The sequence below is a fragment of the Jaculus jaculus genome, chromosome 6, assembly GCF_020740685.1.
Source record: "Jaculus jaculus isolate mJacJac1 chromosome 6, mJacJac1.mat.Y.cur, whole genome shotgun sequence".
Taxonomy (NCBI): Eukaryota; Metazoa; Chordata; class Mammalia; order Rodentia; family Dipodidae; genus Jaculus; species Jaculus jaculus.
In genome coordinates, this window is record NC_059107.1 from 93,351,663 (window position 1) to 93,372,102 (window position 20,440).

A 20,440-nucleotide genomic window follows, 5' to 3' on the forward strand; every position below is an offset into this window, starting at 1 on the left:
AGTCATTGCCGTGAGCAATTAATTGGTCAGTGAAAGTTGATATTAGAGACAAATATGATGAACTATTGGTTTCTTTGTTTTGTTTTGTTTTTCTGTTCATTTTTTGTGGAGGTTTTCAAAGGTTTTGCTCTAGCCCAAGCTGTCCTGGAATTCACTATGTAATCTCAAACTGGCCTTGAACTCATGGCATCTTGCGATTCTCCTACCAGTATCTCCTGAGTGCTAGGATGCAAAGCACATGCCATTAGCTGAGCATCGTGGCACATAATTTTAATCCCAGCACTCGGGAGGCAGAGGTGAATTCCAGGTCAGCCTGAGCTAGAGTGAGACCCTACTTCACAAAACCAAAGGAAAGGGCTGGAGAGATGGCTTAGCAGTTAAGCTCTTGTCTGTGAAGCCTAAGGACCCTGGTTCAAGGCTCAATTCCCAGGATCCCCGTTAGCCAGATGCACAAGGGGCGCATGCGTCTGGAGTTCATTTGCAGTGGCTGGAGGCCCTGGCGTACTCATTCTCTATCTGCCTCTTTCTCTGTCTGTTGCTCTCAAATAAATTAAAATGATTTTTATTAAAAAAAAAAACAAAGGAAAAAAATGCCTAGTGAGTGTTCATATATATTAAAAATTTTTTTGTAAAGAGTAAACAGCAAATAGGCAACATTTCTAGTAATAAAATATCCTTCTTTGGTCAGGAAGCCATAGCGTTGTGCTTAAATTTAATTGGCAGTAATGTGTGGTTTTCTAATGATATTTTTTTAAGCTTTTAAAAAATATTCATTAAAAAGTTGGGTATGCCGGGCATGGTGGCACACGCCTTTAATCCCAGCACTTGGGAGGCAGAGGCAGGAGGATTGCTGTGAGTTCAAGGCCACCCTGAAACTCCATAGTGAATTCCAGGTCAGCCTGGGCTAGAGTGAGACCCTACCTCGAAAAATAAAAACAAAAACAAAAACAAAAAAATATTTTTTCAAAATTTTTTAAAAAGCTGGGTATGGTAGCACATGTCTTTAATCCAGCACTCGAGAGACAAAGATAGGAAGATCACTGGGTTTGAGGCCACCCTGAGACTACATAGGGAAATTCAGGTCATCCTGGGCTAGAGTGAGACTCTACCTCAAAAAAATTAACTAATAATAATAATACACAAAAATAAAAGAAATATTAGGATTTGTTTGAAACAGTCCATTGAAACTTTTGCCCTTTGGTATCTGGTTGCATTATTTATTTTGTTCTGACCTGAATTGCTTTGCTAACATAATAAATTATATTAGAGTTTATTTCCTTTGCTTAAAGGAGTAGGATGTATGATTAGCAAGTCGAGTTAAAATGTTTGATTTGTGCTTAGGAAATCATTGTAGAAAAGATTTGGCGGAACATATTGTCACTGGCTTATCACCTTTGCCAGGTATTGGTGGGGCTCCATGAGTGTCCATGCCCCTCTAGGTGCTGGGTTTTGAGCATGCTGTGCTCATATTCCCTCTCTACTGTGCTCATTTCTTTTTCTCCACAGGATGCCGGAGGTCAGCAGATTGGCTTCTTGTTAGGGAGCTGTGGGATCGCCTTAGCTCTGACCAGTGAAGTTTGTCTGAAGGGTCTGCCAAAAACCCCAAATGGAGAAATTGTACAGTTTAAAGGTGAGGAAAGTACTTGTATTTTCTCATTTAATTCTCAGTCATATGAAATAGATGTCTTGATAATCCCCATTCTATAGGTGAGGATACTGACAGACAGAGGTTAAGTAACTTGTCTGCATACACGGCACAGCAGTGATTTGAACCCAGATCTGTCTGATTCCACAACTCATGCACTTAGCCTTTATGCTGCTAGTAGAGAAAGGCTGCCATTCTGTCCACTAAGCTAACTGCTCCAGGTGGAAAGGGAGGCTGGAGCACTAACCTCAGTGGACCTCCACTGCCCCGTGCACTTCCCCGTTGTTGAGGTAATATGAAAGCTTGGATTAGCATGTGCAACAAATGTACTTAGGAAAAAACATATAATTGAATTATCACTAAAAACTAATGAAAAAGTATGTTATTGATTATGAAACTATCTTAACTTGCTCTCTTTGTATTTAAAATGACCAGTTCAGTACAAACCTCTTCACTAATGGCTTTGGCAATTCAATTTTTACTCTGGGTTTAATTTAGGTTGGCCTCGGCTCAAGTGGGTTGTAACAGATTCCAAGTACCTTTCAAAGCCACCGAAAGATTGGCAGCCCCACATCTCACCTGCTGGCACAGAGCCAGCATACATCGAGGTATGGCCTGAGATTACCTGTGTTTCCTGGCATACACTAGGAGAGTCTCTTGCTCTGTGAAGTTAACATATTTTTGCTTTTAAAATGCTTTCTAATGTGGACCTTCTATTCTAATTATTTTATTTTAAGTACTCTTCCAAGAGAAAGGTAGCAAAGAAATGGATCTTTCATCTAAGAAGTCTATAGAGAGGTACAGAGGTTTAAGAAATGATTTATTGTTGGGCTGGAGGGATAGCTTAGCGGTTAAGGCATTTGCCTGCAAAGCCAAAGGACCCAGGTTCGATTCCCCAGGACACACGTTAGCCAGATGCACAAGGGGGCGCATGTGTCTGAAGTTCCTTTGCAGTGGCTGGAAGCCCTGGCATGCCCATTCTGTCTTTCTCTCTCTCTTTCTCTGTCAAATAAATAAAATCAAAATTTAAATTAAAATAAAAAAATGACTCATTGGCCCAGGAACTCAGAGCAGTGGAGAAATGAGGAGAGGAAATGGCTGTGCTTGAAGAAAACAAGATAACTAATGAATAATTAAGGTTTTGAAATAATAGATAGCTGGAGGGTCGAAATGGATCTGCAGTAAGCTTCACTGTGGATTCAAAAATTGCTGTGGCCTGGGCTAGAGAGATGGCTTAGCGGTTAAGCGCTTGCCTGTGAAGCCTAAGGACCCCGGTTCAAGGCTCGGTTCCCCAGGTCCCACGTTAGCCAGATGCACAAGGGGGCGCCGTGTCTGGAGTTTGTTTGCAGTGGCTGGAGGCCCTGGCGTGCCCATTCTCTCTCTCTCCCTCTATCTGTCTTTCTCCCTGTGTCTGTCGCTCTCAAATAAAGAAAGAAAGAATGAATAAAAAATTTAAAAAAAATTGCTGTGGCCAGGTGTGGTGGGACACACCTTTAATCCCAGAGGTAGGAGGATTGTTGTGAGTTGAAGGCCACCCTGAGACTACATAGTGAATTCCAGATTGGTCTGGACTAGTGAGGCACTACCTCGAAAAACAAACAAACAAAAAAAGAATTGCTGTGCACCAAGCACTATACTAAACACTTTGAAACACATTCAGGAGACAGGAGCACTCAGGAGGCAGAGGTAGAGGGACTGCCATGAGTTAGTGAATTTCACTATTCCCAGGCTAGAAGTGAGAGCCTACCTCAAACAAAACAAAACAAAAAAACCTCAGAAGCAGATGAAAGGTCATATGTCTCAAATTCACATTTTCTGACCCTGATGCCACAGTGTTCCATCCTCACGTTCTGCACGAGACAAGCTCACCTCTGACCCTGGCAGCATGTGTTCCACCCCTGTGGCCTATGGGGACATGCTGTGTGCTAAATTTGTAAGGAAGCACGTCAGCCTCGTTTTGTTTTGTTTTGTTTTTCGAGGTAGTGTTTCACTCTAACTCAGGCAGACCTGAAATGCACTGTGTAGTCTCAGGGTGGCCTTGAATTCATGGTGATCGATCCTCCTACCTCTGCCTCCCAAGTGCTGGGGTTAAAGGTATGCACCACCATGCTCAGAGTTTGTTTTTATTTATTTTTTTTATTTATTTAATTTTGGTTTTCCGAGGTAGGATCTCACTCTAGCCCAGGCTGACCTGGAATTCACTATGTAATCTCAGGGTGGCCTCAAACTCTTGGTGATCCTCCTACTTCTGCCTCCCCGAGCGCTGGGATTAAAGGTGTGCGCCACCACGCCCGGCAGTTGTTTTTTTTTTTTTAAGGTTGATTTGAAGGGATCACTTGCTGCAAATGATTTTGTGATATAGATAAGTTCAAATAACTTAAACTATTAAAGAAGAAAGTTGGTAGTAGTTGAGAAGTAGTAGAATAATGTTGGTTGTAGAAAGAATTGTTTTAAAGATGGAAAAGATGGGCTGGAGAGATGGCTTAGCAGTTAAGGCGTTTGCCTACAAAGCAAAAGGTTTGATTCTCCAGGACCCACGAAAGCCAAGTGTACAAGGGGCGCATGTGTCTGGAATTCGTTTGCAGTGGCTGGAGGCCCTGGCGCGCCCATTCTCTCCCTCTCTCTCTCTCTCTCTCTCTCTCTCTCTCTCTCTCTCTCTCTCCCCCCCCCCTTCCCTCCCTCCGTCTCTCTCTCTCAAATAAAATGTGTAAAAAAAAAAAAAAAAGATGGAAAAGATCTGAGTTTGTTTAAAAGACTGGCTGGTACACAGAGAGCAAACTTCATGGTGAACGTTTAGTCTGTCACCTTGGCTCTGACGCGCTCCACGCAGCAGATCACCAGTGCCCAGTCTGCTCTGGGTTCTTCCATCTCAGCGGCCGCTGTTCCCTGTGTCTGTGTTCTCCCTCCCAGCCAGAGGACTCTGTCACGCGGCCTTCATTTAGAATTCTGCCTTACCCAGAACTATTGCCGTCTGTGTTTATAGGCTCCTGCTGTTCCACATCAGTTCTTACTCGAGATCCTCCTCTTACACACAGGGTTCTGCTAGTCGGTTTAGAGCAGTAGGTGGGTCAAAGGGAGCTCTTGGAGGGTTGTGAGCTGGAGAGGAATAAGAATTACTTTAAAGCCAGCTGTGGAGGTGCACACCTTTCGTCCTAGCATGAGCTTGAGGCCAGTCTGAGCGATAGAGTAAGTTCCAGGTCAGCCTGGCTAGATTGAAATCCTGCCTCAAAATAAATAAATTGGGTGTGGTGGTGCACGCCTTTAATCCCAGCACTCAGGATGCCGAGGTAGGAGGATCGATCGCCGTGAGTTCTAGGCCACCCTGAGACTACATGGTGAATTCCAGGTCAGCCTGAGCTAGAGTGAGACCCTACCCTGGAACCCCCCCCCCCCCAAAAAAAGAAAAAAACAAGACTATCTAGCTGGGTTATGAAGGGAAGACTAGCTTTCACAGTAGTTCAGGCGAGCCAAGCTTGTGAGTGGAGAGAGAGTGGATGAGGTGGACGGACAGTAGGGAAGTGGAGCAGGTAGGACTGGTGATGGACCCTGCAGACGGAGAAGACAAGGAAGACAAGTTCCTGACTTGGGCACCTGGGTCTAGGCGGCAGCATCCTCAGTAAGCTAGACCATAGAGCAGGAGGAGTTTTCATGGGCAGAGGTGGGGGATAAATAGAGTGCTGGCTATGTAGACGTCATGGGACTAGGGACACCCCCGAGGTACCCTTGATGCTGAGTCTGTTTCTCTGAGGAAGAGGCCTTGATAGCAGTTGGAGAACACCTGGTTAAGTGCAGTAGAAAGAACAGGAAGGAGAGCGGCACTCTGAGGGTGCACCCACATCTGAGGGGTAATCACAGATGGCATTGGCCATGCTAGCTCACGCCTGTAAACCCAGTGCTCAGGAAACTGAAGTAGGAGTCTTGCCTACCTCATAAGCTCAAGTCTAACCTGGGCTACAGTGTGAGACCCTGTCTCAAAACCAGGAAAAAATATCATGGTGAAGGAGCAATGAGAGTGAGAGACATAGAGAAATGAAATGTCATAACAGCTAATGAAGATAGTGCCTAGAAAAGAGCAATCAGGTGTTTCACAGAGCTGTGGGAGGTGATTCATTCAAACAGCCCTTCACATTTAATAAATGACTTCAGTATGGTATTGAGGATGAAAGCAAAGCTGTATCATTAGGTTGATGGTTTCTTATGAGTGGGAACCACAACCCTTACCCCCACCCTCCACTGGAGATTGAATCCAGGATCATGTGTATGCCCAGCAAGCACATTGTCACAGAGCTGCAGTCCCAGTCTTAGGGACCACATCTTACATACCTCTAACTCTATCGTGCTGTGCTTAACACATACCTACAGTCAGCCCTCTGTATCTTGAGGTTCCACAATCAAGGATTCATCCCCTGGCCACGCTTGGTGGCACATATATTTAATCCCAGCATTTAGGAGGCACAGGTAGGAGGATTACCATGAGTTCAAGGTGAGCCTGCGGCTGCAGAATGAGACCCTGCCTTAAAGGAAAACAAATCCGGGGCTGAAGAGATGGCTTAGTGCTCTCTCTTTCTTTCTCTCTCTTTCTCTCCCTCCCTTCCTCCCTCTTTCTCTCTCTGTCTGTTGCTCTCAAATAAATAAAAATAAAACAAAAAAAAAGAAAAACAGATCCTGCTTGTGGACCGAACATGCCCTTGACATGTTTGTCGTAGTCCCTAAGCAATGCAGCAGAGCAGCCAGGGCTGATTTGTCGTCTACAGGAAGATGTGTACGGGGTTTATGCAAGTCCTGTGCTATTGTATGAGAAACTGAGCATGTGCAGAATGTGGTATCCAAGAAGGTCCCACGTGGATATTAAGGGATGACTGTATTTGCATTGTACTTCAGTTCATGTACTCAAGTCACTTGGTATTAAAGATTTAGCAAACAATTTGTATTGATTTACAGTGCTTTTTGTACACAGTCTTCTTGAGCTTTTTTGTCTCCTATCTAGCCTCTATTTGACGAGTTTGGGATGATCCTATTCAACATGTAAAATGCAGCCCATTATAACAGTTTATCTGGATTTTGTTTGTGGACTCTGATGTTGTCGTTTAAAATAACCGATTTTATTGTGTTTCTCATATTTTTGTTTCTGTTTTATTTTTCCAGTATAAAACAAGCAAAGAAGGGAGTGTAATGGGAGTTACAGTGTCCCGGCTTGCAATGTTGTCCCACTGCCAAGCGCTGTCACAGGCCTGCAATTATTCTGAAGGTCAGACCTCATCCCATGACTGCCCTCATTGTCAGCCTCCGACTCCTGTGACTGGGCGCAGCCTGCTCAGTGATTGGATTCCACTTAATGACCAGATTCAGAGGGAAATGTTCCAAGACAACATTCCTGGCTGACATTGTTTTCTTCTTTTTCATAAATACGCTGTAATTTTTAAAGGGATTTAAAAATTTTTATTTTATTTATTTGAGAGATTAGAAGGGAAAAGGCAGATAGAATGGGTGTGCCAGGGCCTCTAGCCACTGCAAACAAACTCCAGACACATGTGCCACCTTGTGCATCTGGCTTTATTTGGGTTCTGGGAAATCAAACCTGGGTTCTTGGGCTTCTCAAGCAAATGTCCTTAACTACTAAGTCCTCTTCCCAGCTCAGTATGCTGTAATTTAAAGGAATACAACTTCTAGACAAAATCCAAATATGTGAAGTTAATTTGTGGAGTATAGAAATAGAAAACCTAGCTGGGCGTGGTAGTGCACACCTTTAATCCCAGCACTCGGGAGGCAGAGGTAGGAGGATCGCCGTGAGTTCGAGCCACCCTGAGACTCCATAGTGAATTCCAGGTCAGCCTGGGCTATAGTGAGACCCTACCTTGAAAAACCAAAAAAAAAAAAAGAAAGAAATAGAAAACCTTATTTTAAAAATCTGTTTATTAGCTGTGGGTTCTCAGGGATCTCCATTTTCCCATATGTAGAGAGCTGCCAGCTGTATATTTGGTGTGAAAGACATTCAGTAATGGAAAACGTACAAAAAAACAATTCTCAAGGCTGGAGAGATGGTTCAGTGGTTAAAATGCTTGCTTGCAATGCCTAGGTTCGAGTCCCCAGTACCCAAGTAGAACCAGATACGCAAAGTAGCTCATGCATCTAGAGTTCATTTGCAGTGGCAGGAGAACCTGGCATGCCCATATTCACTCTCTCTTTTTCTCTTTCCACCCTTGTAAATAAATAAATACAAATAAATTAAAATAAAAACAATTCTGGGAACTGGAGAGGTGGCTTAGCAGTTAAGGTGCTTGCCTGTGAAGCCTAAGGCCTCAGGTTTGACTTCTAGAACCCACTAAGCAAGATGCACAAGGTCACACATATGCACAAGGTGGTACATGCTTCTGGAGTTCAGTTGCAGTGGCTAGAGGCCCTGACACACCAATTCACTCTTTTGCTTGCTTGCTCGCTCACTCTGTCATACAAATGAAATAAAATAAGGAATTCTGAACTACACACATTGGCTCATATCTGTGAATTTAACACTCAGAAGGCAGAATCAGAGGTTTGCATTAGTTCAAGGCCAAATTGGGGTACATACTGAGTTCCTGGCCAGGTTAAGCTATGTGAGATGAGAACCTGTTTAAAAAAAAATTATTTTTCTGGATGCACCTTTTATCCCAGCACACGAGAGGCAGAGGTAGAAGGATCTCTGTGATTTCAAGGCCACCCTGAGACTACATAGTTAATTCCAGATCAGTGTGGACTAGAGTGAAACCCTACCTCAAAAAAACAAAAATTATATAATGTCAGGGTTTGTTTCTTTTGGCTGTGTCATCACAGGGCCCTGTGCATTTGCTTGCGTCAGGGTGCGCTTACCTGTGACGCAGTACCCTTGCCATGGTGCCAGAGCAGAAAGGCCGTGTCCTGGTGCCCTGCTCCTCTGTTCTTCTGTTGATTTACTTTGTGTGTGTGAGAGAGAATGGATGTACCAGGGCCTTCAGCCACTGCAGACAAACTCCAGATGCATGCGCCACCTTGTACATCTGGCTTACATGGGTCCTGAGGAATCAAACCTGGTTCCTTTGGCTTTGTAGGCAAGTGCCTTAACTACTAAGCCATCTCTCCAGCCTGATTTTTATTATTTATTTATTTATTTATTTTTATTTTATTTTATCTTACTTGGGAGAGAGAGAAAGAGGTAGAGAGAAGGAGAATATGTGCTCCAGGGCCTCCAGCTGGGGGAATCAAACCTGGGTCCTTTGGCTTTGCAAGTAAGCAAGCACTTTAACCACTAAAGCATTCCTTCAACTCTTGTTTTTTTTTTTAATACTTTATTTTATTTTATTTATTTATTTATGAGAGCGAGAAAGAGGCAGATAGAGATGGGCATTATAGGGCCTCTAGCCACTGCAAGTGAACTCCAGACTTGTGCATTTATGGCTTTATATGGGGATTAAACTTGGGTCCTTAGATTTTGCAGGAAAGCACTTTAACCACTGAGCCACCATCTCTCCAGTCCCTTTTCTGTTCATTCTTCTTTAAGCCGGAAGTTTTTGGTTTTTGTTTGTTTATTTTGAGGGAGAGGGAGAGAAAATGGGTGTGCCAGGGCCTCTAGCCACTGCAAACAAATCTAGACACATGGGCCACCTTGTGCGTTTGGCTTACATGGTACCTGGAGAATTGAACCTGAGTCCTTAGGCTTCACAGCATGCATCTTAACAGCTAAGCCATCTCTCCAGCTCGAGCCAGTTTCCTAAGCTTTCCATTTTCACAAGCTCTGGTAATGTGTACACACATGCACGCACACACACGAGCTGGAGAGATAGATGGTTTAGTGGTTAAAGTACTTGCCTGCAAAGCCTAAGGATCTGGGTTAGATTCTCCAGGACCCATATAAGCCAAGATGCACAAAATGGTACATGTGTCTGAGTTCGTTTGCAGTGGCTAGAGGCACTGGTGTACCCATTCTTTCTCTACCTGCCTCTCTGTCCCTCTTGCTCTCTAATAAAAAATAAAATATTAAAAGATATATGATGATAAGATAAGATGATTTTCTTATACTCTTTTCTCTTTTAGGAGAAACAGTAGTAAATGTTTTAGACTTTAAGAAGGATGCTGGGCTGTGGCACGGCATGTTTGCGGTAAGCTGTTCTCAACCAAGCCTGTGGTCTCTAAGGTGCGCTTGTCATGCGGGCTAACTAGTGCACCTGTCAGAGCTGCTGAAATCAGCACTCCCGAAGGATTGCTAACCTTTTTCTTGAGGATATCTAACATTTCCATTGGATAAAATGTTTTAATTTTTTAAATTTATTTACTTATTTGGAAAGAAAGAGAGAGAATGGGTGTGCTGGGGCTTCCACCCACTGCAAATGAACTCCAGACACATGCGCCACCTTGTGCTTCTGGCTTACATGGGTCCTGGGAATTGAAGCTTAGTCCGTAGGCTTTGCAGGCAAATGCCTTAACCACTAAGCCATTTCCCCAGCCCCATTGTTCCTGGTTTTGAGTTGTAGCATGGACCTGTTATGTGGCAGTTATTTAACGTATTTTATCCAGTGTGAGTGTGAGGCCAGCTATGGCTATAGGATGAGTTCCAAGCCAGCTTGGGCTAGAGTGAGACCATCTCAAACAAACAAAACCCTAAGACTTCATTACTCCACTGGGGAGAATATCTTAGATCTGCTTGGTGGAAGTGGTAGGATAGATAACAGGTCTGGATAGAAACACCTGTAATAAACAGGGAGATGGATTTCTTTCCTCCTTTCTTTCTTTCTTTCTTTCTTTCTTTCTTTCTTTCTTTCTTTCTTTCTTTCTTTCTTTCTTTCTTTCTTTCTCCCCCCCCCCCTCGCTCTCACTCTCGCTCTCGCTTTCTCTCCCTCTCTCTCTCTCCCCCTCTCTTTTCAAGGTAGGGTCTCAACCTAGCCCTAGCTGATCTAGAATTCATTATGTAGTCTCAGGGTGGCCTCGAGCTCACAGCGATCCTCCTACCTCTGCCTCCCAAGTGCTGGGATTAAAGGCATGTGCCACCACACCCGGCATACATCTTGTTTTATAAGGATCTACCCACCTTTGTGGTCTGTGGCCAGCCTTAGCAGGAGGAGAACTCTAGGTGGGCCAGGGGCACTCTAACATCACCCATCCATATTAAAAAGTACCAACCATGTCAGGCGTGGTAGTGCACACCTTTACTCCCAGAACTCAGGAGGCAGAGGCAGGAGGATCATCATGAGTTCGAGGCCACCCTGATACTACAGAGTGAATTCTACTTCAAGAAATATCCCCCGTAAGCCGGGCGTGGTGGCGCACACCTTTAATCCCAGCACTCGGGAGGCAGAGGTAGGATCGCCATGAGTTCGAGGCCATCCTGAGACTACAGAGTGAATTCCAGGTCAGCCTGGGCCAGAGTGAGACCCTACCTCAAAAAAGACAAAACAAACAAAGCACCAACCTCCTGACTCCAAGGGCTGCTCTTGCATGTCTGCTCTAGAGAAGCGCTTGCATGTCAGCCCAGGGAAGTGAGTGCAGCTGCGTTCCTTCCAACAGTATTTGTAGTAGTAAGACTTTGTCAGTAATGGGGAAATGCCCAAGATTATGATAAAGTTGTACTCTGGGATACTATACAGCAGTTCAAATAGAATTATGTGCTCTCTTATACTTTGGTACTTAGATTTATCTGTGGACTAGCTCATGAAAAGAAACTAGTTGATTTACAATACTTTATATTTCTTTGATTTTTTTAAATTTTGTTTATTTATTTATTTAAGAGCGACAGACAGAGGAAGAAAGAGGCAGAGAGAGAGAGAGAGAGGGAGAGAATGGGCGCACCAGGGCCTCCAGCCACTGCAAACAAACTCCAGACTTGTGCGCCCCCTTGTGCATCTGACTAACATGGGTCCTGGGGAATCAAGCCTCGAACCAGGGTCCTTAGGCTTCACAGGCAAGCACTTAACCGCTAAGCCATCTCTCCAGCCCAATACTTTGTATTTCTATGAGGACAAGTATACATGTGGGCTGGGACAAAGAGGAGGGAACTCTTGTTAGATAACAGGTATCAGATGTACTACAGCCCTGTTGCTAATATCTCAAAGATTTTTTTCATAGAATATATATTTGAATAATACTTTCATAAGATTAAGAGTATAAGTAGTTTTAAAATACTAAATATGAAGCCCAGCATGGTGTCACACACCTTTAATACCAGCATTTGGGAGGCAGAGGTAGGAGGATCACCATGAGTTCAAGGCCACCCTGAGACGACAAAGTGAATGCCAGGTCAGCCTGGGCTAGAGTGAGACCATACCTCAGAAAAAAAAAATACTAGATATGTATTTTTATTAATTTTTATATTCCTATTCTTCTCAGAACATAATGAATAAGATGCATACAATTAGTGTCCCGTACTCTGTTATGAAGACCTGTCCTCTTTCTTGGGTTCAGAGAGTCCATGCCCACAAAGGTAATCACCTACAGCTTTAATTTTGTGCCTGTTTGAATTAAGATTTTGAGGATTTTCAGATTGCCCCTGTAAAGCCACATTTCTTCATGTTGGTGGATTAACACATTTTAGAGTTCAGTTACTATAGGATTGGGTAAGTTGTCTGTTTCATTACACTTATGCCCTTCCTAATGAATTGAGATAAATTTTCCAAAATTTGAGCCCAGAATTAGATTTATTGAGTGCTATGTTTTCTCAAGTCCTTGGCTGGGATAATGTGACCTGTCTGGAGGTCACAGTCAGAAAACAGATATATGTCTAGTCAGGTGTCTGAATGTGGAACTTTTTTGAGCGAGCAGCTGGCACAATCTCTGAAATTTAAAAACTTTTTTCTCTAGGTGAATTATTTCTAAAATTAGTTTTAAAATGTTTTTATTACAGCATATGAAATATATTAATGTGTCTCCTTTGAATTTACAGCCAAGGTAGCATTAGTGAAATGTCGAGACTTGCACTGGGCTATGATGGCACATCGGGACCAAAGGGATGTGAGCCTGGCTTCTCTTCGCATGTTAATTGTCACTGATGGAGCCAACCCCTGTGAGTACCCTAAGAATGTCTTTGTCTGGGCTGAAGAGATGGCTTAGTGGTTAAGGCGCTTGCCTGTGAAACCTAAGGACTCAGGTTCGATTCTCCACGTCCCACATAAGGCAGGCAGATGCACATGGTGGCACATGTATCTGGAGTTCATTTGCAGTAGCCAGAGGCTGGTGTGCCCATTCTCCCTCTCTTTCTTTTCCTCCCCCCCCCCCGTTTGTCTCTCTCTCTCTCTTTCTCTGTCTCTAATAAATAAATAAAAATAAAATCTTTTTAAAAAGAATATCTTTTTTCTTCAACAAGTTAGGTGCTTTGCTCCTTTTCTGTATGTTTTTTTTTTAACATCAGTATTGAGAAATAATTCACAAACTGTACAACTTACCAATTTGAAGTCTATAGTTTGATGGTTGTAGTATATTTATTTTCCTGTGAAAAGACAACATTCCTATTTTTATTTGTCACTCTCTTAGTCCTCCCCTCCACAGTTCCCTCGCCCTAGACAGCCCTGACTCCACTTTGTTTCTAGATGTGTCTGTTTTGGGTATCTCAGGTTCCGTCATGTTTTAGCATTTGTCTCAGCTTCATTCCATTTAGTTGCAATACTCTGTGGCATAGACAGGCTACATTTTATCCACAGTCTCTCAATGGCTCTGTAAGTTTTTTTATTTTTATTTTTCAGTTATTGGTTTTTCAAGGCAGGGTTTCACTCTAGTCCAGGCTGTCCTGGAATTCACTATGTAGTCTCAGGATGGCCTTGAACTCACAGCAATCCTCCTGCTTCTGCCTACCCAGTGCTGGGATTAAAGGCATGCGCCACCATGCCGGGTTTAGTATTCTTCTTTCATAATAGGAAAACAATTAGAGAATATTGCATGGATGAAGGTGAAGCTAAGACAGGACTGCTTTGCACCAGCTCTTCATAGTCCCTTTAGGGAGAGCTGCTAGCTTGCCAGCTGCCTGCACATGGCCTGCAGTGCTGTCTCTGGTAGTTTTATTCCGCATTGTGACTTTGAAAGTGTCAGTGACCTTCATGGCTAGACGAACATTCATTCATCCTTGAAATGTACCAGGCCACCTCCCGGGCTCTTGTAAACTGTTTGTATGGAATGACTGAAGTATAATACTAACTCTCCTGACAAATATACCAGCCACCCACCCTTTACCAGGTTTTCGTAGTAATGAACACTATAATTTCAGCTTTCAAGTGGTTCTGTTCCAATTCCTTAGGGTCTGTGTCATCCTGTGATGCCTTCCTGAGTCTGTTCCAAAGCCATGGACTGAAACCAGAGGCCATCTGTCCTTGTGCTACATCTGCTGAGGCCATGACTGTAGCAATCCGCAGGTACTGTTCAAGATATCCACTACTCTTGAGGTGTGTTATAACCTGTAGAAAATATGCAATGTTTTCCAGGTGATAAGAAAGGGATACAAGCTGGGCATGGTAATGCACGGTAATCCCAGCAACTTCGGGAGGTAGAGGTAGGAGGATCACCTTGAGTTCAAGACCAGCCTGGGACGACAGAGTGAGTTCCAGGTCAGCCTGGGCTAGAGTAAGACTCTACTGTAAATAAAAAGAAAGGATATGGGCTGGAGAAGATGGCTTAGCAGTTAAGGCATTTGCTTGCAAAGCCAAAGGACCCAGGTTCGATTTCCTAGGACCCACGTAAGCCAGATTTTCAAGGAAGCACATTCATCTGGAGTTCATTTGCAGTGGCTGGAGGCCCTGGTGTGTGCGTGCACACACACACACTCTCTCTCTCTCTCTCTCAAATAAATAAATTAAATAAATAAATAAATAAAATATATAAAAGAAAGGATGCTAACTATTTTTCAGCTTCATAATCCTGAAAGTAAAAGTTATTTAGTAGTTTGAAGCAACTTATTATTTAATTGTTCTTATCTCATATTTGTGATTTTTTTTTCCAAATCCTTTGCATCATCTTAGATTAGTGATAGGGATAGATTAGATTAGTGTTCTTGGTTATATAGCTCAAGTACATTTATAAAAGTATACCCAATTTCTTTTCTTTCCTCTTTAATGTTTTTCTTTTCTTCCTTCCTTTCCTTCCTTCTCTCCCCTTCCCTCCCCTCCCTACTCTTCTCTTCATTTTCCTTTCCTTCTCCTGCCCTTCCTCCCTCTCTTCTTTCTTTCCTTCCTTCCTTCCTTTGTGGTGATAGGGTCTCATTCTGTAGCCCAGGCTGGCCAACAAGTAATCTTTCTAAATGCTTGGATTATACTGTGAGCCTCTATACTCAGTTTGGATTTTTTTTTCCCCCCTTTCAAGGTAGGATCTCACCCTAGCCCAGGCTGACCAGGAGCTCACTCTATAGTTCCAGGCTGGCTTCAGACTCACAATGATCCTCCTACCTCTGCCTTCTGAGTGCTGGGATTAAAGGCATGTGCCACTACAATTGACCCCAAGACCAACATAGTCATAATAATGGACTTAAATTTACATTACTCTGTCCACCTGATTGAACATTGACTGTGCTTCTTACCTGCCCATTTGATTAATTTCATGCTTTTTGGGTTTAAAAAATGGAGGTTATTTGGTATTGTAACAAGAGAATTTTTGTGTTCCTACATACTCGTCTTCTTTTCTTATTTTTTAAAATTTTTTATTTATTTATTTATTTGAGAGAAGGAGCAGAGAGAGAATGGGGATGCCAAGGCCTCTAGCTATTGCAAATGAACTCCCGATGCATGCACCCCCTTGTGCATCTGGCTTACTTGAGTACTGGAGAGTCGAACCAGGATCCTTTGGCTTTGCAGGCACACGCCTTAACCACTAAGCCATCTCTCCTGTCCTCTTTTATTTTTTATTTACTTTGGTTTTTCAAGGTAGGGTCTCACTCAGCCCAGACTGACCTGGAATTCACTGTGTTTTCTCAGGGTGGTTTTAAACTCATGTCGATCCCCCTACCTCTGCCTCTTGAGTGCTGGGATTAAAGGCGTGCGCCACCATGCCCAGGTATTGTTTTATGTTTTTGAGATAGCTTCTCACTCTAGCCCAGGCTGACCTGGAATTCACTCTGTAGTCTCAGGGTGGCCTCGAACTCACAGTGATCCTCCTCCCTCTGGCTAGATTAAAGGTGTATGCCACCACGCACAGCGTCATGTTCTTCGACTTGATTTCTTATTTACTTTTTTCTTTTTAGGCCTGGAGTTCCAGGGGCTCCTTTGCCAGGAAGAGCCATTCTCTCAATGAATGGGTTAAGCTACGGGGTAATACGGGTTAATACTGAAGATAAAAATTCAGCACTGACAGTCCAGGACGTGGGACATGTAATGCCTGGTGGTGAGTTCTGAAATGTACCATTTGGATATTCTTTTATTTTTTTTATTGAATATTTAATTTATTTATTTGAGAGAGGTAAAGAGGAAGAGAGAAAAAGAGAATGAGTACACCAGGACCTCCAGCCACTGCAAACAACCTCCAGATGCATGCACCACCTTGTGCATCTGGCTTACATGGGTACTGGGCAATCAAACCAAGGTCCTGTGGCTTTGCAGAGAAGCACCTTAACCACTAAGCAATCTGTCCAGCCCTTGTTTTTGTGTTTTTAAGGCAGGGTCTCATTAGCCCAGGCTGACCTGAAACTCATTAGTATCGCAGATTGACCTTGAACTCAGCAATCTCTTACCTCAGCCTTCCCCAGTGCTGGAATTATACGTATGAGCCACCATACTTGACACCATTTGGATTTTTTTTTCCAAGGTAGGGTCTCACTTTAACCCAAGCTGACCTTGAATTCACTATGTAATCTCAGGCTGGCCTCAAAACACACAGTGATCCTTCTACCTCTGCCTCTCCAGTGCCACCACACCTGGCTGTGTTCTTTCTTTCTTTTTAAATATTTTTTATTTTTGTTTATTTGAGAGAATGAAAGAATCAAAGAGAGAGAGGCAGATAGAGAGAAAATGGGTGCTGCAGGGCCTCCAGCCACTGCAAACAAACTCCAGACATATGCACCACCTTTGTGCATCTGGCTTACATGGGTTCTGGGGACTCAAACCTAGGTCCTTTGGCTTTGCAGGCAATTGTATTAACCAGTAAGCAATCTCTCCAGGCATGGTGGCCATGCCTTTCATCCCAGTGCCCAGGAGGCATAGATAGGAGGATCACTGTGGGTTCCAGGCCACCCTGAAACTACATAGTGAATTCTAGGTCAGCCTGGGCTACAGTGAAACTCTGCCTCAAAAAAAAAAAAAAAATAGTATTTTACTTTATTTATTTGCATGTGTGTGTATATGGGCACTCCTGGGGGCTCTTGCCATTATAAGTGAACATCAGATATGCTTTTATCACTTTTTGAAACCAGGATTTGGGGGTTCCTTGCCAAAATGCCAATGCACCAATAAATTTACAGTACCCTGGAATCTTATCTTATGAATTTGAAGAATTAAGATCCATACACCAGAGAGTAAGGTTTAGAGAGCATTAGATTAAAAGAAGCAAAGAGAACAACGTACAGAGAGCTCCGGCCATGTGGAGGGCAGGAGGGGTTAGAGAGCCCGGTTGGGAGTACAGGGAAGGGCAGTCTCCCTTAGTCACAGCCTGGCTGGGCAATGACAAGGAAAGCTCACCAGACTCGGAAGTTCAGGAGCCAGCCAAAAGCCCGTTTGGATTTTCATAAGGATCTGTCATGAGAAATAGTAGGGCCTGGGCTGGAGGTGGGGAGATTCAGCTTGATGGTCAAATGCCTGCCTGGCATGTATAAGGCCCTATGTTCCTTCCCCAGTGCTCCAAAAAGGAACTGATAGGTCCAGATTCAGAAACCAATTCAGTACTTGGTCACATGATTTCTCTAAGCCTCTCTAACATTTAGGAAGATATAATTACGCTGGCCTTCCACTAATACTGCATGATTTATTGACTGTGAAGGCTTCAATTACAATTCTTCACACGAAAAGCTAAGTACTAGGTAATAATGTTACTAGTTTTCATTGCAGTTGCCAACCCAGAATGTTAGCACATACTTGAAAATGAGTATTGAATTTACTGCCCTGCACAAGTCTAACAGTTCTTCTAGAGTCAGTGACCCTTGCATTCACTTCAGCTATAATATGTTCTTGCTTTACATTTAAATTCACATTTCAAATATTTACCTATGCAGTTTCAGTTTTCTTTGTAAGTATTCCTGTTTGGCTTAAAAAAAAAAAATTTTTAGGGCTGGAGAGATGGCTTAGCGGTTAAGCGCTTGCCTGTGAAGCCTAAGGACCCCGGTTCGAGGCTCGGTTCCCCAGGTCCCACGTTAGCCAGACGCACAAGGGGGCGCACGCGTCTGGAGTTCGTTTGCAGAGGCTGGAAGCCCTGGCGCGCCCATTCTCTCTCTCTCTACCTCTATCGGTCTTTCTCTCTGTGTCTGTCGCTCTCAAATAAATAAATAGAATATTAAAAAAAAAAAACAATATAAGTCTAAAAAACATTTTAATTTATTTATCTGCAAGCAGAGATAGAATGAGCACACCAGGGCCTCCAGCTGCTGCAAACAAACTTCAGATGCATGCACCTCTTTGTGCATCTGGCTTTATGTGGGTCCTGGTGAATTGACCCCAGGTTGTTAGACTCTGCAGGAAAACCCCCTACCTACTCAGCCATCTCTCTAGCCCCTCCTATTTGACATTCTGGGTATTTTTTTTTCCCCCAAGCTTAGGTCTCACTCTAGCCCAGGCTGACATGGAATTCACTATGAAGTCTCAGGGTGGCCTCAAACTCACAGCATTCCTCCTACTTCTGCCTCCCAAGTGCTGGGATTAAAGGCGTGAGCCACCATGCCTGGATGTTTTGTTTAAACATTTTTTTTTAATTGAAAGCTTCTATAATTATAGACAATAAACCATGAAATTCCTTCCTCTCCTCCATTTTCCCCTTCACAAATCCACCCTTCATTGTATCCCCTCAGCCTCTCAATTAGTCTCTATTTTATTATGACACCATTATTTTCTCATATTATGAGGGCCTTGTGGACAGGTAATACTAGGCACTGCAAGGTTGTATGTATCAAGGCCAAATTTTGTCTGGAAGATTGCATTGTAAGCAGTCCTGACCTTCCTTTGGCTCCTACATTCTCTCTGCCACTTCTTCCACAATGGACCCTGAGCCTTGGAGGGTATGATAGAGATGTTTCAGTGCTGAGCTCTCTTCTGTTACTTGTAAGCACTGTGGTACCTTTTGAGTCATCCCAGAGGTCACCACCATCTGAAAAGAAAAGCTTCTCTAACCAAAAGTGAGAGTAGCATTAATATGTGGGTATGAAGGTTAGGAAAAGTGCTTATAGGGCTGTTTGATGAGCATAGTAGATGCATTTCGCCAGACAGCAGCAGGCATTATACCCTAGGGCTCATGACCTCCCCTGTCATAGGCTTTTACTAGGTTTTCAGTACCAGGCATGTATTCTCTCCCATGGAGCAGGCCTTCAGAGAGCAGTTGGTTTCCCCAGAACAGGTGTGCCACTATTGTACCCATTTGGTTATTTGTCCTGGCTAGCCAAACTTCAGGCTTGCATTGTCCACTACTGTTTATCACCACTGATGACTTCCCTCTCTCCTATAGGGCTGCATACAGCATAGCTTATTCCAACTTTCTGTCAGCTAGTCTATAGAGGGGAAGTTTTCAGCTGAGCTCCAGCTGGATTTCTTTTTTCTTTTTTAATTTTTTTTGTTTATGTTTATTTGTTTGAAAGTGACAGATAGATAGAGAGAGAAAGAGGCAGAGAGAGAGAGAAAATGGGTGTGTCAGGGCCTCCAGCCACTGCAGACAAATTTTAGACATGTGCACCATCTTGTGCATCTGGCTAACATGGGTCCTATGGAATCAAGCCTCGAGCTGTGGGCCTTGGCCTTCACAGGCAAGCGCTTGATTGCTAAGCCATCTCTCCAGCCACAGCTGAATTTCTTAATGATCTTGCAGCCCACGCATGTGGAGTTTTCAGCTATAGGGTCTTACCATCTCTTTCTGGTGAGAAAGTAAGAGCCTTGGCAGTGGTCTGGAATGTTTTGGGGCCATTGGGGACCTCACTGTCCAACATCTCACTGGAAGGTATCCCATCCCTGGCACTGAAATTTTTCTAGTATTAATCTATGGCTTCTGGTTGCACCATTATCTAAAAAAGTAGGTTTCCATATGGCTTATTCATACCCTCTTAAATTTTGATTACCCTCTCCCCACCCAATCTCTTCCCCTGACCTTGCTTAGGCCATTCCATTCTTTCTTTTTTTTTAAGAGTTTAAAAAAACATTTCATTTATTTATTATTTATGTATTTATTTGAGAGTAAGAGTCAGAGAGAGAGAGAAAATGGGTGCACCTGGGCCTCCAGCCTGCAAACAAACTCTAGACACATGAGCCACTTTGTGCATCTGGCTTATGTGGATCTGGGAAATTGCACTGGAGTCCATAGGCTTTGCAGGCAGGTGCAATGGCTGCCAAGCCATCTCTCCAGCCCTATTTAGTTTTTTATTTTTATTTTCTTAGGTTGTGGTCTCACTCTAGCCCAGGCTGACCTGGAATTCACTATGTAGTCTTAGGGTGGCCTCGAACTCACAGCAGTCCTCCTACCTGTGCCTCCAGATTCCTGGGGTTAAAGGCATGCATGGGCCGGAGGATGGCTTAGCGGTTAAGGTGATTGCCTGCAAAGCCAAGGACCCAGGTTTGATTCCCCAGGACCCACACTAGGAAGATGCACAAGGTGGTGCATGTGTCTGCAGTTCGTCTCCCTGATGTGCCCATTCTCTCTCTTTCCCTCTCTCCCCCTCTTTCTCTGTCAAATAAATAAATAAAAATAAAATGT

General features: G+C 43.5%; 1 protein-coding gene across 3 annotated transcripts in view; it reads left to right on the forward strand.

The window, feature by feature from the left end:
* The window catches only part of Dip2b (disco interacting protein 2 homolog B), a 246,715-nt gene that overhangs the window by 176,406 nt on the left and 49,869 nt on the right, over positions 1 to 20,440 (forward strand). For all 3 annotated transcript variants that reach the window (XM_045151675.1, XM_045151673.1, XM_045151674.1), the window contains 8 exons: positions 1,507 to 1,630; positions 2,144 to 2,253; positions 6,791 to 6,893; positions 9,692 to 9,756; positions 11,978 to 12,071; positions 12,531 to 12,650; positions 13,875 to 13,989; positions 15,807 to 15,946. In XM_045151675.1, the coding sequence (XP_045007610.1) occupies positions 1,507 to 1,630; positions 2,144 to 2,253; positions 6,791 to 6,893; positions 9,692 to 9,756; positions 11,978 to 12,071; positions 12,531 to 12,650; positions 13,875 to 13,989; positions 15,807 to 15,946 (871 nt within the window). The remainder of the gene's footprint in view (positions 1 to 1,506; positions 1,631 to 2,143; positions 2,254 to 6,790; positions 6,894 to 9,691; positions 9,757 to 11,977; positions 12,072 to 12,530; positions 12,651 to 13,874; positions 13,990 to 15,806; positions 15,947 to 20,440) is intronic.